Below are 17,425 nucleotides of genomic sequence, written 5' to 3'. Positions count from 1 at the left end.
CCCAGTCTGTGCCAGCCCAGCCTGGCACCAACTCTCTGGGCTTGTGTTTCCTCAGCAACAGCCCATGTCCCTTCTCTGTTGCTTGCTGTCGCTTCCTGTCCCTTCTCTGTTGCGGGCTGTCGCTTCCTGTCCTCTGGGTGGGCTGCAGAGGGGCAGCCGAGCTGATGGGGAGAAAGGTGTGGGAGGAAGGAAGGGCTAGACAGGGACTCAGCGTGTGAGAGGGCTCTGCCTTCGTAGCGACATGAAATGCGACATCTGAGCGTGTGCGTGTGGGTGTGTCCGGGACAGCCAGCTCTGCGTTGAGCAGAGGCGTCCTTGGGCTGGGACAGATGAAAGACAGGAGGCCAGAGGGACTCGGAGGGAGGTGGACGACCCGGCTAGGAGCCGCTGCTGCTGCTGCGTGGGCTGCTGGAACCGCTCAGCCCTTGGACAGCGTGTGCGGCGTCATCAGAACTGTGCCGTGTCGCCAGAAGCCCACCCTCCCGCATTCTTCGCCTGCCAGAACTCACGAGTCAGGGACACGGGACACTGGCCACTGGCCCACTGACCACAGCCTCTCAAATCCTTCTGCCGTGGCAGAGCTGTGTGGATTCCAGCACCCAAGCCGGCCTGGAGCCGTGTCAGATAGGGTACCCAGGGCAGACTGCCAGCCAAGAAGCCCCGCGGGCAGCCGTGTGGTCGGCAGGTGCCTGCTCGCCCCAGGTGGGGTGGGGGCTGTCTCTCCATTTGGGATCCTTGCTTGCTGCCTACTGCATGCAGGTAGCCAGTGGACCCTGAGACAGATGACCTCAGGATCCGGCTTTCCGCCCCTTTCCTCCCTCTGTCCCAGGCTCCCCAGGGAGGACCTGCCGCTGGCCCTGTGGTCGTCCTCCTGTGCGTGCCGGCTGGGCACCAGCTGCTGTGGCTGTCACCGAGTCACAGACGGGCCTTGTACAGAGCTGTGTGCCAGGGGCCTTCCCAGGGTGCAGCCAGAGGAGGGACTTCCCCCTTCCAGGTCCTGCCCTGCTGGTTGCCAAGACAAGAGTCGTCCAGCTCCTTCCTCAAGACGAGAACCGCGCCTGGCGTCAGCAGACCGGCATTTCTCACCCCTGCTTTGCCTTTCCCATTGGACGTCTCCCACGCCAGCAGCCAGGTGTAGACCCCACGGCTGTGCAGGCTCAGTTCCGCTAATTGACAGACCCCTCTCCTGGGGCTTGCTCAGCCCCGTGCTTTTTTTGGTTTTGTTTTGTTTTTCATTTTTTTGACAGGCAGAGTGGACAGTGAAAGAGAGAGACAGGGAGTAAGGTCTTCTTTTGCCGTTGGTTCACCCTCCAATGGCCGCTGTGGCCGGCGCGCTGCGGCCGGTGCACCGTGCTGATCTGAAGGCAGGAGCCAGGTGCTTCTCCTGGTCTCCCATGGGGTGCAGGGCCCAAGCACCTGGGCCATCCTCCACTGCACTCCCTGGCCACAGCAGAGAGCTGGCCTGGAAGGGGGGCAACCGGGACAGAATCCGGCGCCCCGACCGGGACTAGAACCAGGTGTGCCGGTGCCGCAGGTGGAGGATTAGCCTAGTGAGCCATAGCGCCGGCCCTAGCCCCGTGCTTTATGTGTGCTGTCTGCACACTGGCTGGGGTCAGCACCTCTGTAAAAATCAAGACAGGCACGGGTACCTGAGACTCCGAACGTGGCAGGGGATGCCACCTGCCACTCCATCTCGTCCGTGTGGATCTCAAACACCACGTCGGCGTCCTGGAAGTACTCGTCCATGAGGGCCCGGACGTGGTGCAGGTCTCCTGCGACCAGCGCGGCGTGGAACTCGAGCCCCGGGGACCCTGCTGTCGGCTCCCTGTCCATCTTCCCAAAGATTCGAAGTCTTCCTCTGGCTGGCTCTGGCCGTCTATCCATTTTGCAAGACGGCCGATTTCAGAAAAGCTTTTCAGGAAGGGAAAGGTGGAGGTGGGGCGTGTGAGCTATTTCCATTGTCATTACTCAATTGTCCCCCCGTTGGGACTCGATGTCGGTGTATTTATAGCTCCCGTGGACGCCGATGTGATGGTGGTTACTTGATATGGGCAGGGTCACGTGACCGGGGAGAGGCCACGCCTGTGATTGTACGGACGAGGTCAGGGACAGAGGCTGGCTCTCTGCCTGTCCAGGGCCGAGGCCCCCACGCACACTCGGTTGGGAGGGCTCCCGTCTTCATCCGGTGCATGACTGCCCAGCGCAAGTAGCACCGACTCCCATTGCCCGTGCAGACTGCATGAGCAACCTGTGAATGTGACGTCAGCGACCAAAACACCCAGCGAGTGAGTCAGTCCCCTCAGCGTGGAAAAGTGGGTGCTCTGTGGAGGGTTTGGAAGGGCAGCTGAAGCTCCGAGGGGAAGGAACACGCATCCGCGAAGCGCCAGGGGTGCACCGGACACCTTCAGTGGATTTGCGCCCTTACTGCGGTGACAACCGCGGGAGAGAAGCAGCCTGGCCGAGGCTGTGTGGTTCATCGGAGGTCTCAGACTCTGCCTTCCACCCCCAGCCCTGCTGCCCAGTTTCTGGGGTTTCTGCTTGCGTCAGTTCCCTTCTACGCAGGTGCAGATATGGACAACTCTTGCTCGCCACCGGAAGTCGGAACGGCTGACGAGGTTGTGCTAAGGCTGCTGTGCCGCGACGCCTCCTCGTCTCTCTGAGCTCCCCGGAAGGCCGAGTGGGCATTTGTGTCGGCTCCCGAGGCTGGACGACCTGGCCTCTTCCGCAGGGCTTTGCAGAGCCAAGGGAGCCCAGGAAAGAAGTCTTCCATCTTCCTTACACGGCATGGAAAACACACACCGTCGTCGGTTAGTACAGAGGTGCCTTGACTCCAGTTGGAAACTGAGCTACAGGCGTCAGTGTGCCTCACAGACTGGCCAAGGCCTGGAGGTTCCTCCCAAAAGGTGTCTCAGGCCACCTTGTGGAGCAGAGGTGCAGGGGTGAGGCCGGCTGGCTGGGGGGTGATGCCCTCTCACAGGCAGACAAGGGGCACTGGCCAGGCCTTGGAAGCAGGAGGGCGGGGGGACAGCTCTGGCGGGGGGAGCGGGTGGCTGTGCTGTGACACCTGGCCGAGACTCAAGGGCACACTGGGCTTAGCCCCCGGAGGCCTGGGAGAGCTGCAGGCAGGGAGCGGCCGCTCCCGAAGCCTTCACTGCCCGCCGTCTTACGGCCGGGCATCCCCCCACGGGGCTGCCCCTGGTGCCGTTGGCAGGCGAGGAAACCAGGACTTGCTCAGGGTTCCTGATTGGAGACAGCCAACCACACGCACCTCACTGGGAGGCCAGGGTTTCCTACCTTGTCCTCTGCACTGTCCCCTGTGCATCGCACCTCAGCGTGCGGCTCGGGGGTCCTGTGCTTGCCCTGCCCGAGCGGTTGCCTCTGCCTAGAATTCTGTCTTCCCCTCCTCTACTGGCTGGCCTGGTCCTCCCTCAGCACTCCGCTTAGCATACTGGGAGCCTGGGGTCCTGGCCATGCCCTGGACCACCCAGGCCCCGCCCGGCTTCCTGGGGCAGGCAGGGGTGGCTTCCTCACCACGTGGGGTTCTCCCTGCCTTGCCCTGTGAGTCCCGCCCAGAAGGTCCTTCCCGCGCATGTGTGGAGGAGTGAGTGCAAGGCTCTCTTAGCCGTTGCTTCTCCTAGCCTTGGCCCTCTGCTACTTTCCCTCTTAGGGAAGAACGCTGCCGTGGCCTGGATTCTCGGCCGGCTCAGGTGCACCTCGGACGCTCAGGGGAGGGCTCTGCCTTCTCGGCTCCACGAGGGCTCTTTAAGATGCTGCTTCTTTTTTTTAAAGATGTCATTTCTCATTTATTTTACAGGCAGAGAGGGAGAGAGGGAGAGAGGGAGATAGGGAGAGAGGGAGAGAGGGAGATCTCCCATCTACTGGCTCACTTCCCAATCCCCAGTCAGAAGCAGCAGGAAGCTGGGCGTTCACTCTGGGTCTCCCCCGTGAGTGGCAGGTGCCTGATCACGTGAGCCATCACCACTCCTCTGGTCAGCAGGAAGCTGGAGTCAGGAGCCAGAGCTGGACACGGAGCCCGAGTGCCCCCATAGGGATGTGGGTGTTTTAGCTGCTAGGCCAGACGAGTTCCTCTCCCCCGTCCGCTGAGCCCATGCCGGCGGTGGGGACAGCACAGGTTGTTTCAAGGGTCCGTCACGTGTCCCGGACGCTGCTGGGTGCCACGGACGGTGCGTGGGTGAAGAGGGTGCTACTGGGAACTCACGGCCGTCTCGGGGAGAAGAGGCCTTTGCAGGCACAGCCGCACCCTGGAGACTGTGCCTCCCCCTGCACACAGGAGGACGTTCCGGGCCGCAGTCGCCCGCTGGTCCCCTGCACCCTGGAACACCGCCCGGCGGCTCTGCCCACCCAGTCCTCCGGAGCTCCTTTCTCGAAGCGCCGCTCTTCTGCCGGCTTCTTTTTCTCAGGCCGGTTGTTTGGGGTTCTAGGGGCCTTGACCGAGCGGGACGGTGATCCCACGAGCCCGTGGTGCTCCTCCCGAGGGAGGAGTTCTGGTACCTGAGTAATTTGTCACCGGTTATCTTCCAAAGGGGTGGGGCCCCGGAGGTCTGTCCAGGGATGAGAGCCGTTCAGACGGTCTCCTCCTCTAAATTTAGCTGCCGAGTATTTGTCAGCAGCTCCCTAAATATCTGAGCTTGGTTTCCGTGGACAGAGGAGGAGTGCCGAGACAGACCTGGTTCTTCGTAGAGCTTTAAAAATAGCTCACGGTGGCCAGGCTTGGTTGCCTAAGTGGGGCCTGAACTTTGCTTCATGAGTGTGGCCAAGAGCTGGGGCATTTTTTTTTTAAGGACAAGAATAGCCACATTGTTGACCAGTGCCGCAAAGAAACAAACCAATCTGAAATACAATGCACTTATTCACCACTCATTTAATAAATACTTTGGGGACTTTTACTATGTTTTCAGTATGTCGTGAGGCGTTGGGGATTCAGACACACACACACACACACACACACACACACACACACCCTGGCCTGCCAGGATCATGCTGGGAAAAAAACGACACTTAGAGGGCCCCGACAGACGGAAGTAGCTCTGACCTTCCTGCCAGCCCGCCGGGCTCGGCAGCCCTGGCAACAGCGCCCCTGCCCGACCCCGTGCCCTTGCTGCCTCCTCCTTGCTGCTGCCCCACAGCTCTGCCCCTCGTGCCTGCTTCAATCTCATCTCCTGCTGTCTTCCGGGCAGGGAGCCGGGTAGGAAGTGGAGCTGCTAGGACTTGAACTGGTGCTTGGATACGGATGCCGGCGTCGCAGGCAGCGGCTTCACCTGCTGCTCCACGCACCAGCCCCCTTTTGCTTTTAGGCTCAGAGGTTGTTCGCGCTATGGATGTGTTGGTGTTCACACCCGAATTTGGGAGGCACAAATGGAGTTGTTTGAAGCTATCTTGGGACACGGGAGCAGGTCTGCCCTGGAGGAGTGGCTCCTTCCGGGGGGTGCCGCTCCCCGCTCGGGCACTCCCGGCAGCTTCTGTGTTTGCCTGGGGTGTTTCCCGTGACCTCTGTAGATGAGGTGTTTCCTTGGACTGTATGTGAGGGTGTCCAACATGGAACTGAAAGGACGGGTCTATTTTGGTGTAAACTTCTTTCATAACGTGCAAAGTACCTATTATGAAAAGACTAGGTGTGGGTTAAAATTTGCACCAAAATAAACTAATACTTTTAATTTAATTTGTCCATGAATATTTTTAAAGATTTATTTATTTATTTATTTGAAAGTCAGAGTTACACAGAGAGAGAGAGGGAGAGAGGTCTTCCATTCACTGGTTCACTCCTCAACTGGCCGCAACAGCCAGAGCTGCATTGATCCAAAGCCAGGAGCCAGGAGCTTCCTCTAAGTCTCCCATGCGGGTGCAGGGCCCAAGCACTTGGGCCATCCTCCACTGCCCTCCCGGGCCACAGCAGAGAGCTGGATCAGAAGTGGAGCAGCCAGGACTCGAACCAGCGCCCATATGGGATGCTGCCATTGCAGGCAGTGGCTTTACCCCCTACGCCACAGTGCAGCCTCCCTCTGTGAACGTTTTCAAGTATTCCCATATGTGCTGTCCTACACCTCGGCACACAATTGGCTCCTTCATTAAAAGCTGAATTTTAAAAAAATTTGCTATTGAACTTTTTGAAAAAGATTTATTTGTGCATTTGAAAGGCGCAGTGACAGACACACACAGAGCCCTTCCGTCCGCTGGTTCCCTCCCCAGACAGTCACGGCAGCCAGGGCTGGGCTAGGCCAAGGCTCCACGTGGGTGTCTCCCGTGGGAGCCAGGAACTGCAGCACTCGAGCCCGCAGCATGCGCCACCTCCCGGGTGCACTAGCAGGCAGCTGGATGGGGAGTGGGGCAGCCGGGGCCCGAGCTGGCGCCTCCTGACGGAGCGTGGGAGTCCCAGGTGCTCCCCCCGATCAGCTCGGGTGGCTTTGCTGGCTGGCTGGCTGGTTTTCCAGCAAGCCCTCTGACAGCACCACCCGGCAGGCTTGGCCGCCGCACGGACAGCCGCGTCTCCTTCATCTCACTGCCTCCTTCTCTGGTACGGCCATTACAATCCTCCCTTGCGCCCTGAAGCCTGGTTCCCCGCGTCCACAGGCCTGCTCGGTGTCAGCTTCTAGTCCCTGGGAGCTGGAGGAAATGCCTCTACACAACCGGCGTGTCTTTCTGGAGAGTGAGGGGTTCTGACGGGCACACTGTCCCCCAGATCGGCGCGTTTAATATCTCTAGTTCCTGAAACTATCCTATGGCACCTATCGCGGGGGGACTTCTCCTCGTGGACACTGGCACGCTTCCTTAACTGTGCCACGGCAGTGTCGGCCTGGGTGGGCAGGTCTGCGCTCCCTAGCCGCACGGTCTGTAAGCGACCACGTACTAAACTAAACGCAGCTGGCTGCGAGGCCAGCCTTCCCTGGCTCCGGTCCCCGAGTGCCTTTTCCTTTGGAGAGGTTTTTACAAGCAAGAGCCGGTGCAGGTGTGTCGGGTTCTGCTTTCCCGGCTTCTTAGGGCGCAAGCAATCCACCCTGTGGAGTAGACGCACAGACATTAGCCTGGAAAACACTAACCTCCTATCTGAATAACAATGTTAGCACATCACACCTCATTTAACAAAACATTAAAACATTGTACTTCCTCAGATCAAGTGCGTCTATTAATAATGACCCAAATTGTCTGCGCTAACTTCTCCGAGATGCAGAAATCTCATTCCCATCTCGTGGAGGAGCGGAGCACGGCGGGGTGGGGGTGGGGACACCCACCTCTGTCGCGGAGCCCAGAGCAGCACGGAACCGCAGTCGCCTCTCGGAAGTGACCGGGTTTCATCCGAGGTCCAGTGCTGTTTTCCTGGGTGGCCCAGGAGGGCTTTTGTGGAAGCTCAGATTTAAAGGTGACCTTGGACGCTGCGTCTCGGCCGTGGCCGAGCCTGGACCCCGGCGGCCAGGTCCCCGGCGGGTCCGACTGTGAGCACACAGCCCGGGGAGGCCATTTGTAGACTGGGGACATTGCTGGAACACGTGTCACCCAAGTGCTCCCTGATAAAAGTGACAAACTTGAACTGTCGTGGGGATTTAATTACATGATAAAATTGCAGCTCCTGCCTCTTGAGACAAATTGCACGTTCAGACTGATTGTTTTTTATGAATCTCACACAGCGCGCCCCAGCCTTCCCTCGCGAAGCTGGCTGGGTCTGATTGTTATGCCTCATCTTCCCTCACACCCCTCGCAGGAATGAGGAGCTGACGGACCCCGCGGTGTCTCCCAGCAGCCTCTGGGTCGCTCTGGGGCTCCGCATGGAAAGAGAGACAAGTTTCCTTTGATGGATTTAAAGTTCATTGTGCCCCCCACCCATTGGCAAACGATTGGAACTTTCAACATCCAACAGAAACATATGAAAAAATCATTATAGGAAATAAAAATGAATATGAAAAATGCCCCATTTTACTAATTTTAAAATGCAAGTTGAATTTTCTTCTCCATCAAATTGTGGAAGATTTTTTTAAAAATCGAGGTTTGGAAGAGGTTGGTGGTGCCGATGCTCTCACCGTCTGTGCGGGGGGCTCAGTTCCTGTTCAGAGGGAGGTGCCCAGGATGTGCCAAGTGCATCTTCCAGGTCCTAGGAGCGGAGGGAGGTGGAGAGCAGGGATCCTGGCCACCCCAAGGGGGAGGTCGAGGCAGCAGCCGCTAGCCACAGGTGGAAGGAAACCATCCCCCGTGCAGAGGTGCGGGCAGAGGATGAGGGTGCAGCAGGCAAGGTCTCTGGGTGGGGGTGGGCGGGTGGCAAGGACAAGGAGGGTTCCCTGCTCCGGGCGTGTCTGCTTCCTCCTCTTGCCTCAGTGCCGTGGCGCGGGCAGACAAGGCTCTTACAGGGCGGATGCTCAGGGAGCCAGCCTGCGGCGATTTCATGGTGCAGGGGGCTGGGCAGGGGGGTCTGATGGGAAATAAACTCCCTGCAGACGGCAGGCCCCACGTCCAGAGCCGGGGCGAGGGGCAGAGCCTAGAGCCTAGGCTGGGCGCAGGGCTGGGCTGACCCCACCTCTGGGGGAGGACTTGTCACCCCTGCCGTCAGCTCCTTGGCCTCAGCCGCAGAGAGCTGCCCACCCTTCCAGATCTGGTGACCGGTCCAGGTGTGGGTGCAGAGGTCCCGCCCTTTAGACCTGATGTGGGAAAGCCGTGAAGGGCACGTCAACTCCAAGGCCACCGTGGGACTAGCCATGGCACGGCCAGGCGGTGTCACAGAGTGCCAGCTCCTCTGCCCATCTGGCTTGCTAGGTGTTGATTCCAGGACACGCCCTGCTGGGCAAACTCACCACCAACTCTGCGAAGCCTTGGGAGTGGTTTCTCGAATCTCATTCTGCTGTGACCTTCTTCGTCTCTTGTTTGAACTCTGAATGAGAACTTCTCTTTATCCTGCGGCCGCTGGGCACTTTGTCTTCAATCCCTTCTCTCTGTCCTGCAGACCGGATACGGTCTCTGGGCCGCTTTCCACTCTGCTGGTTCTTGTTTTCCATCACTGGGGACCTGCTGCTGAGCTGGCTGGCGGTAGAACGAGGCCAGCGTCCGTCAAGGACAGCGGGCTCGCCCACTCCCTCTCGGCTCCATCAGTAGGCAAGGGGCAGACAGCGGGGGTCTCCTCCCTCGGGTCTCTCCTGCTCGGTCCTTCCCAGACGTGGGTGAGTTTTGTGACCCTTTCTGAATCACAAGATGCCGCTCCTCTGTGGAATGGCTGCTCACTGTCTTTCCACGGCAGCACGGAGCGCCGGGTCTGGAGTTCCTGGCCTCAGCGACACCGCCCACTTCTCTGCCTGGGGTTTCCTCCCCCCTCTGACCCGAATACCCCAGGGTCCGATGGCTGCCCTGCCCTGCCCGCTCTCCATTCACTGTTCTGCTCTGCGCACCGGGGTCCCCTTCCTTCCCATCACAGCCTCTCACACACACCTTCATCATTCCAGGCCCCACCCCAGGAGACCCCCACGGTTTGGTCCATAAAGACGATTTTCTCTCTACCGAGTGATATGGCAAATAACAGAAACCCAGACCAACCCCATGCAGGTGCTGGGGTTGGTGTTGGAGAGAGTGAGGTCGGCATTTCCGACTTCCGCCGCCGAGCACTCCGGGGCGGTCGCCAGCCTGGACGTGGGGAGGGAGGGCAGCCTCCCGCTATCGTCCTCACTCCTTTTTGTTCTCCCGGATCTCGGCAGTGTGCTTGGGAGTGACGCTAATAGGAGTGTGTCATCAGCATACATTATGTCTTTATTAGCCTGTTTCTCAATTTTGATTCTGGAAATAGTCTGATTTGGTCTAATTGCAATTGCGCCGCGTTCCACCGGCAGGGGCGGCTCAGCCTGGGGGGAGCTCCGGCAGGACCCTGTAGGGTTTTCTTCCTGCCCCTCTGCCTCTGACGCTGGACCATTAGCTCTGAGGCACGCATCTCATCTCATCCACAGTGCGACTCAACCTGATTGTGGGGAGAAGAGAAGCCCGGGCCGTGTGCCTTGTAGGAAGCAAAGACACATTTTAATTCTGGGTGCTGAGAGAGATTTCTCTGTATCTCAAGCAAGAGCTGCTGCTGCAGCCATTTTATTCCTAAATAATTTAACTATATTCAAAGATAATCTGATGTTATTGTAGGAAAGTGTATTTCTAATAAATTCCACTTGATCTGGGTGCATCAATTCAGGCAGCGCATAATTGAGTCTGTTAGCAAGGACTTTAGCAAGAATTTTGCAATCAGCGTTAATTAAGAAGATGGGACAATAATTTGTGCATAATTCCGGATCTTTTCCTGGCTTGTGAATCAAAGTAATAAGAGCGATGCTCGGGCTGGTGGTGGGATAGTGTCATTAGGTGCTGATTTATAAGTACTTAGAAAGGTTTAATTTCATTTTGCTTCGAGCAGGGTCTCCCTGCCCCCACGCTCGCTAGCAGGGAGAGCGGCCGCCATGGAGAGCGCTCGTCTCCTCCCCTCCCTGCCACGGTGACCTCCGCCTCTCCTGTCTGCGTGCGTTCTCCAGACCGGCCCCCCCCCCCCCCGATTTGTCTGCATTGTTTTTTTCTGATTTCTTTGAAACTGGGGTCTCTGGACTAGTGATGCTGTGTGTGTGTACACATGCATGCATGTGCATTGTGTCAAGTCAAATGTTGCCCACAACACCAGTGGGGAGCTGTTTTCGTAGCTCTCCCTAGGAGACGGCCCTGGCAGAGCCGGCGGCATGAGCTCCTGACCGGGAGTCTGGAGCCACGCCTGGTCGACCCTCTGCTTCTACCTGACCGCTGATCACCGAGCAAACCCGTGTCGCTGTCCGCAGAACCAGATGTCTGTCCGTAGAGCCAGATGACTGTCCGTAGAGCCAGATGTCTGTCCGTAGAAGCAGATGTCTGTCCGTAGAAGCAGATGTCTGTCCGTAGAGCCAGATGTCTGTCCGTAGAAGCAGATGTCTGTCCGTAGAAGCAGATGTCTGTCCGTAGAGCCAGATGTCTGTCCGTAGAAGCAGATGACTGTCCGTAGATCCAGATGACTGTCCGTAAAGCCAGATGTCTCTCCGTAGAAGCAGATGTCTGTCCGTAGAGTCAGATGTCTGTCCGTAGAGCCAGATGACTGTCCATAGAGCCAGATGACTGTCCGTAAAGCCAGATGTCTCTCCGTAGAAGCAGATGTCTGTCCGTAGAGTCAGATGTCTGTCCGTAGAGCCAGATGTCTGTCCGTAGAGCCAGATGACTGTCCATAGAGCCAGATGTCTGTCCGTAGAGCCAGCCACAGGTGCCTGCAGGGTGGGGAGGTGCTGGGCTCCTGTGGCCTCTCGGCTGTGAAGCCTCAGCAGTGGGACTCAACCTCCCCGAGCCTGGCCTTCCCACGTGCCGTGGCCCAGCCGTGGAGTAGCCCTCGGGCGATCATGGGGGAGAGCGGCTCTCGGCTGTGCTGTGGCTTCCTCCCCTCCTGCTCTCTGCAAGGCTGCACCCAGGGCTCACAGCTGTGGCTCGAGAGCCTGTTCTCCTCCCTGAGGCCTCAGCCCACCGCTCGCGAGCTCAGAATCCAGTTTCCCGCCAGTCTACACCTTCGACATCCACTCGTGGTCTACACCTTCGACGTCCACTCGCCTCAGCCCAGCTATTGGAGGCCTTCACGGAAGACAGGGTTGGGGGAGGTCGACACTGGCCCTGTCGGGAGGCCCCACTCCTGTGAGGGTCACGGAGGGGGGGCTGCCACCCGCCTCCTTCACACACCCGAGTCTCGGCCTTGGAACTCCAGTGGTCCCATCTGCAAAGGCCCCACAGGTGGCTCAGAGGCATCCCGATTTCAGGACGAGGAAACGAAGGTTTGAGAGGAGACCGCCAGCTTCAGGCCACCCAGTAGTGGCAGAGCCCAGGTGGGAGGCCGCTGGCCTTTTCTGTTAGACTTCTCTCCTTCCTGCTACCCCGCCCGTCTCAGAGGCCACTGTCCAGGTATCGGAAGATGAGCCTTCTGTGGTGGGAGCCGGGCTCAGTTAACTTCTGTGGTGGGAGCCGGGCTCAGTTAACTTCTGTGGTGGGAGCCGGGCTCAGTTAACTTGTATCTGGTGTTTGATTCCTCCTGGAGGAGACCCCTCTCCAGGTAGAGGGATGACTGACATAGGGGAGCAGTGAACTGAACCCATGTGCCACAGCATGTGTGGTGTGGCCTGGGAAGCAATGGACACAGCCCACATGCCACAGCATGCCTGGTGTGACCTGGAAAGCAGTGGACACAGCTCACATGCCATGGCATGCCTGGTGTGCCTGGGGAGTGGTGGACACAACCCACGTGCCACAGCGTGGTCTGGGGAGCAGTGGACACAGCCCACATACCACAGTGTGCCTGCTGTGACATGGGAAGCAGTTGACACAGCCCACGTGCCACGGTGTGGACTGGGTAGCAGTGGACATAGCCCCCGTGCCACAGCGTGGTCTGGGGAGCAGTGGACACAGCCCACATACCACAGTGTGCCTGCTGTGACATGGGAAGCAGTTGGCACAGCCCACATGCCACGGCGTGGCCTGGGCAGCAGTGGACACAGCCCACGTGCCACGGTGTATCCAGCACCAAGACGTGTGTGGGAAGTCTGACATCCGCCAGGGGACCCCATTTGCCGCGCTGCACAGGCCATCGTGTGCCTCCCCTCTGCTTCCCCACCTCTCCGTGCTGTGGGATCTCTTAATAAAAACCCAATTAGTCTTTCTTTAACTTTCCTTCAGATGCTTAAATACCATTACCCCAAACACAACATCATGCCTCTATTTTTCTATTTCAATCAGGAATTCAAGTAGCATCTTGACTTGTATATAATATATCAGCCGCAAAATCACAGGATGCTGGCATCCTTAATAATAGCAATTAGTAATCAGTTGTTTCTTAAGTAGTTTGATTGCGCCAGTTACCCAATTGTACCATGGATGCATTTGGGGGGCACAATGGATCCCAGCACCCCTCTCCCAGCCACTCTCCCCCCACCTCCGTGTTCTCAGTGGCGTGTACACCAATTAGTATTGAAGGAGGCAAGGACAAACAATGCCATTGTCGCGAATATGAAGCAGGAGAGGCCTGGCTTGAGCAGGAGGTAGAATTTAAATCTCTCTCTGCAGACGAGCGCATCCCAGAAGCACCCATAGTGTACCCACCCAGCAGAGGGGCACTGCCAACCCGTGCCAAGCCGCGCACCCAGAGTTCCGGCTTCTCCTTGGGGCCACGGCCCTCGCCGGGCACAAGCAGGTGCTGGTCAGGGTTCTTGCCCTGAGCAGGTTCTACATGAGTTTGAAATAACCAGTGGGGACGTGAAGGCCAGCCCAGGAAGGCCACTGCTGGGCCCTGGGTGTGGCTGGGGTCACGTGCTGGGAGATGGGGGGCCCTGCATGAGGTCATTGAGGGTGCTGCTCTCGGCTCCAGGGACAGCAAGTTGCTATAAAGAGAGCACAGCTGGCCTCTACCCCCTCGGGCTTCCTGGCTCTCCCTCCCTCGTGCACTCCCACCATGATGCGTCCCTCGTGGCACAGCCGACAGGCCCTCACCAGGGCCACCCGACCTTGGGGTGTCTCTCTCCTGGTGCACCTCTGCTCATCAGTGTCCAGCGTTAGGTGTTCGCTAGAGCAGCAGTAAGGGGCTGAGACCGCCATGCGTGCCGGTGGCCACAGAGCCTTCTCCAGCCAGCAGGACCTCTGGCCCAGGGAGGAGAGGCGGCTTCGCTGAGGTCACATGGCCCACTGGTGGCAGGGCCGAGCTTGGCTCCATCTCCCGCTGAGTGGCCCCTGCTTCTCTGTGGTGCGAGTCCCGGGGAGGGAGCTGTGTGTTGTCCCTTGCAGAGGCTGGGTCATGGGCATCGTCATGGGCACAGTCCTCTATCCGCTGTCCTGGCTGGGGACACGGCCCTCCACTCCTCGCCAGAGCCCCCCAGACCCCTTGCGGACCCCACAGCCGGGCTTACCCCCTTCCTGTCTCCCACCCAGGAAATGCCTTCCAGCCCCTCCTACCTGGGTCTCATAGCTCCCCCTCCTCCAGACCCCAAACATCAGTTTCACCGCAGGGTTCCCACCTCCCTGGGGACAAGGTCACTGGGAACAGGCTGTATACGTTCATGTAGTGACGGCCGGGGTCCCCGAGCAGACCCCAGCCCCTCAAACCCCGCCACTGGGTGGGGAAAGGTACAGTAGACTGCCCGGGGAAGGCATGGCAGAAACTGCCCGGACACAAGCAGTTTTGCTTTCAAGCAACGTGAGAACAGCCGGGGCGTTTCAGGGCCACTTGAACTCCAAGATCCCAAACACACAGCTCCTTAGGGGCCTGGGACAGGTTTGCGCAAGGGGAGGGAAGTCGGCTGCTCCAACCCCAATCTCAGCGGAGAGCGGACGGAAGAGAGGTTGGGAGGCCAGGAGAGCCAGCTGCCGGTGGCAGTGGCCGCGGCCGTGGCGGCAGGTGAAGGGGCCAGCGAGGGGACCAGAGCTGCCGGTTAGGACCTGAGCTGCCCCTCAAGGTGGGGAGGCTTCCCAGGGAGCAATCACCCTGCCTTCCCTTCTCCTTCCAGCACCTTCTGCTTGTGGGACCCTCGAGGGTGGGGGCGGATTGGTGCCACTTGTAAGGCTCAGCCCCGTGGGACAGGCACGGGGCATGTGCCCAGCTGGGCTGGACAATGCCGATCAAACTGCCCTTTGTGATTCTAAACTCCGCCCCTCCCACCCCCCAGAGCAACCTCCTGGAGAGATAGGGTGCTGCCATCCTGGATGGCAGCTCCTGCACTTTGAGCTGTGATTTTAGGAAAGCAAGACCAAGAAGAAAGAGGGGATGGGGCTGGCATTGTGGCGTGCTGGGTTAGCACGCTGCCTGCAACACCGGCATCCCATTTCGGAGCGCCCGCTCCCTGCTAATGCGTCTGGGAAAGCAGCGAAAATACTTGGCCCCTGCACCCACCCGGGAGACCTGGAAGAAGCTCCTGGCTCCTTGCTTCAGCCTGGCTCAGTCCTAGACGCTGTGGCCATTTGGTGAGTGAACCAGAGTTTGGAGATCTCTCTCTCTCTCTTTGTTTCTCTCTCTGTCACTCTGCCTTTCAAATACATATGCTGAATCTTTTTAAGAGAAACAGCAGCAGGGACATTTCTCCTCAAAGCAGTTTTGCTGAAGTCCCCACTGGGGCTGGGCTGCAGGGGCAGAGCCGCCCCCCGCCCCCCAAGCTCCTGTCTTGGTCTGCCCTGTTCATCACCTGGAAAGTTCCACGCCCACACACTGATGTCCCATTCGTGTCTCAGATCTGTGCTCCCCCGCACGTGTGTGTACATGCATACATGTACATGTGTTATACACGCGAGCATGCCCGTGTGTGCCTGTGTGTGTATGCATCGCAGGTGTGGGGAGGGCGTCCCCCTGGTGGGTGCCGGGGAGCCCTCTGTCGCTCGGGCACCCAGGCTGACGTTGTGGGGTGCACATCCGACCAGCTTGAAGCAGCACACGGTGATGCAAAGCAAACCACACGTCTGGAAAACGTCTGGTGAGGATGTTATGAGAAGACATCTTGCGCAACGACAAACAAGACTCGAAGAGTAGGGCAGACTGCCTGCCGACCCAGATGGAGGCGCCCCAGGCGAAGAGGCCAATGGAGAGAAGCCAAACCCCGCGGGCAGCCCCTGGCCCTGACCAGGAAAGAAGGGGTGGTGAGGAATCCCCAGTGTGAACGCGAGCGCCTGCTGCTGGTGGGGTCTGGTACTGCACAGTCCCTCGCAGTGGGGATGGGCTGCTGTGGGAAACCCACTTGGCAATGAACCTCAGACAGCTTTGTCTCCTTGTTCCAGTAGTGCTGCTCCCAGGGGTTTTCCCGAAGGATGGAATCGCCCGTGAGGCAGAGCCATGGCGAATGCCGAGAGAGACGTTCGCTGCGGTGCTGCCGACAGCGACAAGCACGCGCACAGGCAGCTCCGGAAGTCATGGGGGGGGGGGGGCGAGATCCTTTCCAGACTTTTTTTCAGAGGTCAAGAGAGCAGAATGCCAATTATGGCTCTGATGTGACTCTAATGGGAGAAATTTTCCCACGCCAAAGGACAAGCCTGGAGACCCACAGACGCTGTGATGGTGGTACAAGGATTACTTTTTGTCTTTAAAACCGTTTTGTGTTGTGCTACACCTGCTGCTTACGTAGTGCACACACGCACACACATGTGCACACGCACACACAGGCGCACACGCACACAGTACATGGGAAAGTTGTCAGACTCAAAGTGGAATTGACGTGTCAAGCACTAACAAAATAAACAAGTAAAGAAAGCCAGCAGGTGCCGAGGGAGGTGGCCTGACACCAGAACTGGCACCGGAGGCTCTGCGCGGAAAATGCTCCAGCAAGGCCCATGGCCAGCCACCTGCTGTCCAACCTGCAGTCGGCGCCAGCCTTGTTCCCGACCCCTGGGGCACGGATTAGTGTTCAACTCCATTTTATCTTTAACTTTCTCCCTGCCGCAACCTCCTGCGATACCCACCCAGGTCACCACGCGGGGGTATTCCCATTGCAACGTGCTTTCCCAAGGGAGTCCATTCTTGGCAGACTCTCTCCAGTGCTGATTAGGTGGCATAGATGATAGACTGATAGATGATTGACAGATAGATGATGGATTATATATAAATGATAGATGGCAGATATAGATCATGATAGATAGGTGATAGATGTTAGATAGTAGATGCTATAGAAAGATGATAGCTATTTGATAGATCATTAAAGATAGATGATAGCTATGATAGGTGATGATGATAGATGATATGGGCAGATAGAAGACAGATGATGGATGATTGACAGGTGACAGATGATGGACAGGTAGAATCAGCTATCTGAGTGCACCCCATCTGCCTTTCCTACCCTTCCACCGCCGTCTGCGGCAATGCCCCTCCCCCCACGTGGCTTCCTCCCGGAAGCCAGCGCCCGCCCCGAGTACCTAGCAGCGCGCCGGGGGGCAGCTGAGCGTCGGGTTCCTTCATCCAGTCGTCGTTGGCCAGCTCCAGCACGGCGTCCACGGGCTCCACCTCCGCGCAGATCAGCTCCCGGACTCGCTGCTCATCCTGGGCCTCCAGCGCCGCCTTTAATCTCTGCACCAAGTCGCAGCCGAGCGGGAAGTCAGGGAGGGACTCAGAGCCGGACATGGTGGCTGTGTCTGCCCGGGAGCAGCCTGTCTGCTCCCCCACACCAGGTCCAAGGTTAGCAGCTGTCCCCAGGGCGCTGTGTGCATGGCCATAAATAGCAGAAAGACAGTGATAGGTCACGGGGCGGGCCTGCCCTCCTACGAACCGGACGCGCCCAGACCTCAGCGGGACGGAGCTGGGCAGCCGGTCTCAGCAGACAGAAGCATGGCATAGCTGAGGCCTCCGCACCCCCAGCAGGCGGCCTTGGGCTCAGAGCACACAGGTCCCTGAGCCGTGCAGGGCAGAGTCCCTGGGGACGGCGTCTGTGTCGTCCTGGGG

General features: G+C 58.5%; 1 protein-coding gene across 2 annotated transcripts in view; it reads right to left on the bottom strand.

The window, feature by feature from the left end:
* The window catches only part of ASB18 (ankyrin repeat and SOCS box containing 18), a 57,208-nt gene extending 39,994 nt beyond the window's left edge, over positions 1-17,214 (bottom strand). Inside the window, exons 1-2 of one of the 2 annotated variants that reach the window (XM_070070004.1) lie at positions 16,903-17,214; positions 1,650-1,772 (exon numbers count right to left, since the gene is read on the bottom strand). In XM_070070004.1, coding sequence (XP_069926105.1) covers positions 1,650-1,772; positions 16,903-17,107 — 328 coding nt within the window. In that variant the 5' untranslated portion in view covers positions 17,108-17,214. The remainder of the gene's footprint in view (positions 1-1,649; positions 1,773-16,902) is intronic. The other variant, XM_070070002.1, reaches the window with a different exon arrangement.
* Between the last annotated feature and the right edge of the window lie 211 nt (positions 17,215-17,425).

The sequence above is a fragment of the Oryctolagus cuniculus genome, chromosome 3, assembly GCF_964237555.1.
Source record: "Oryctolagus cuniculus chromosome 3, mOryCun1.1, whole genome shotgun sequence".
NCBI lineage: Eukaryota > Metazoa > Chordata > Mammalia > Lagomorpha > Leporidae > Oryctolagus > Oryctolagus cuniculus.
The sequence above is the reverse complement of the archived record's forward strand: the minus strand, read 5'-3'. Positions and strand labels throughout refer to the sequence as shown.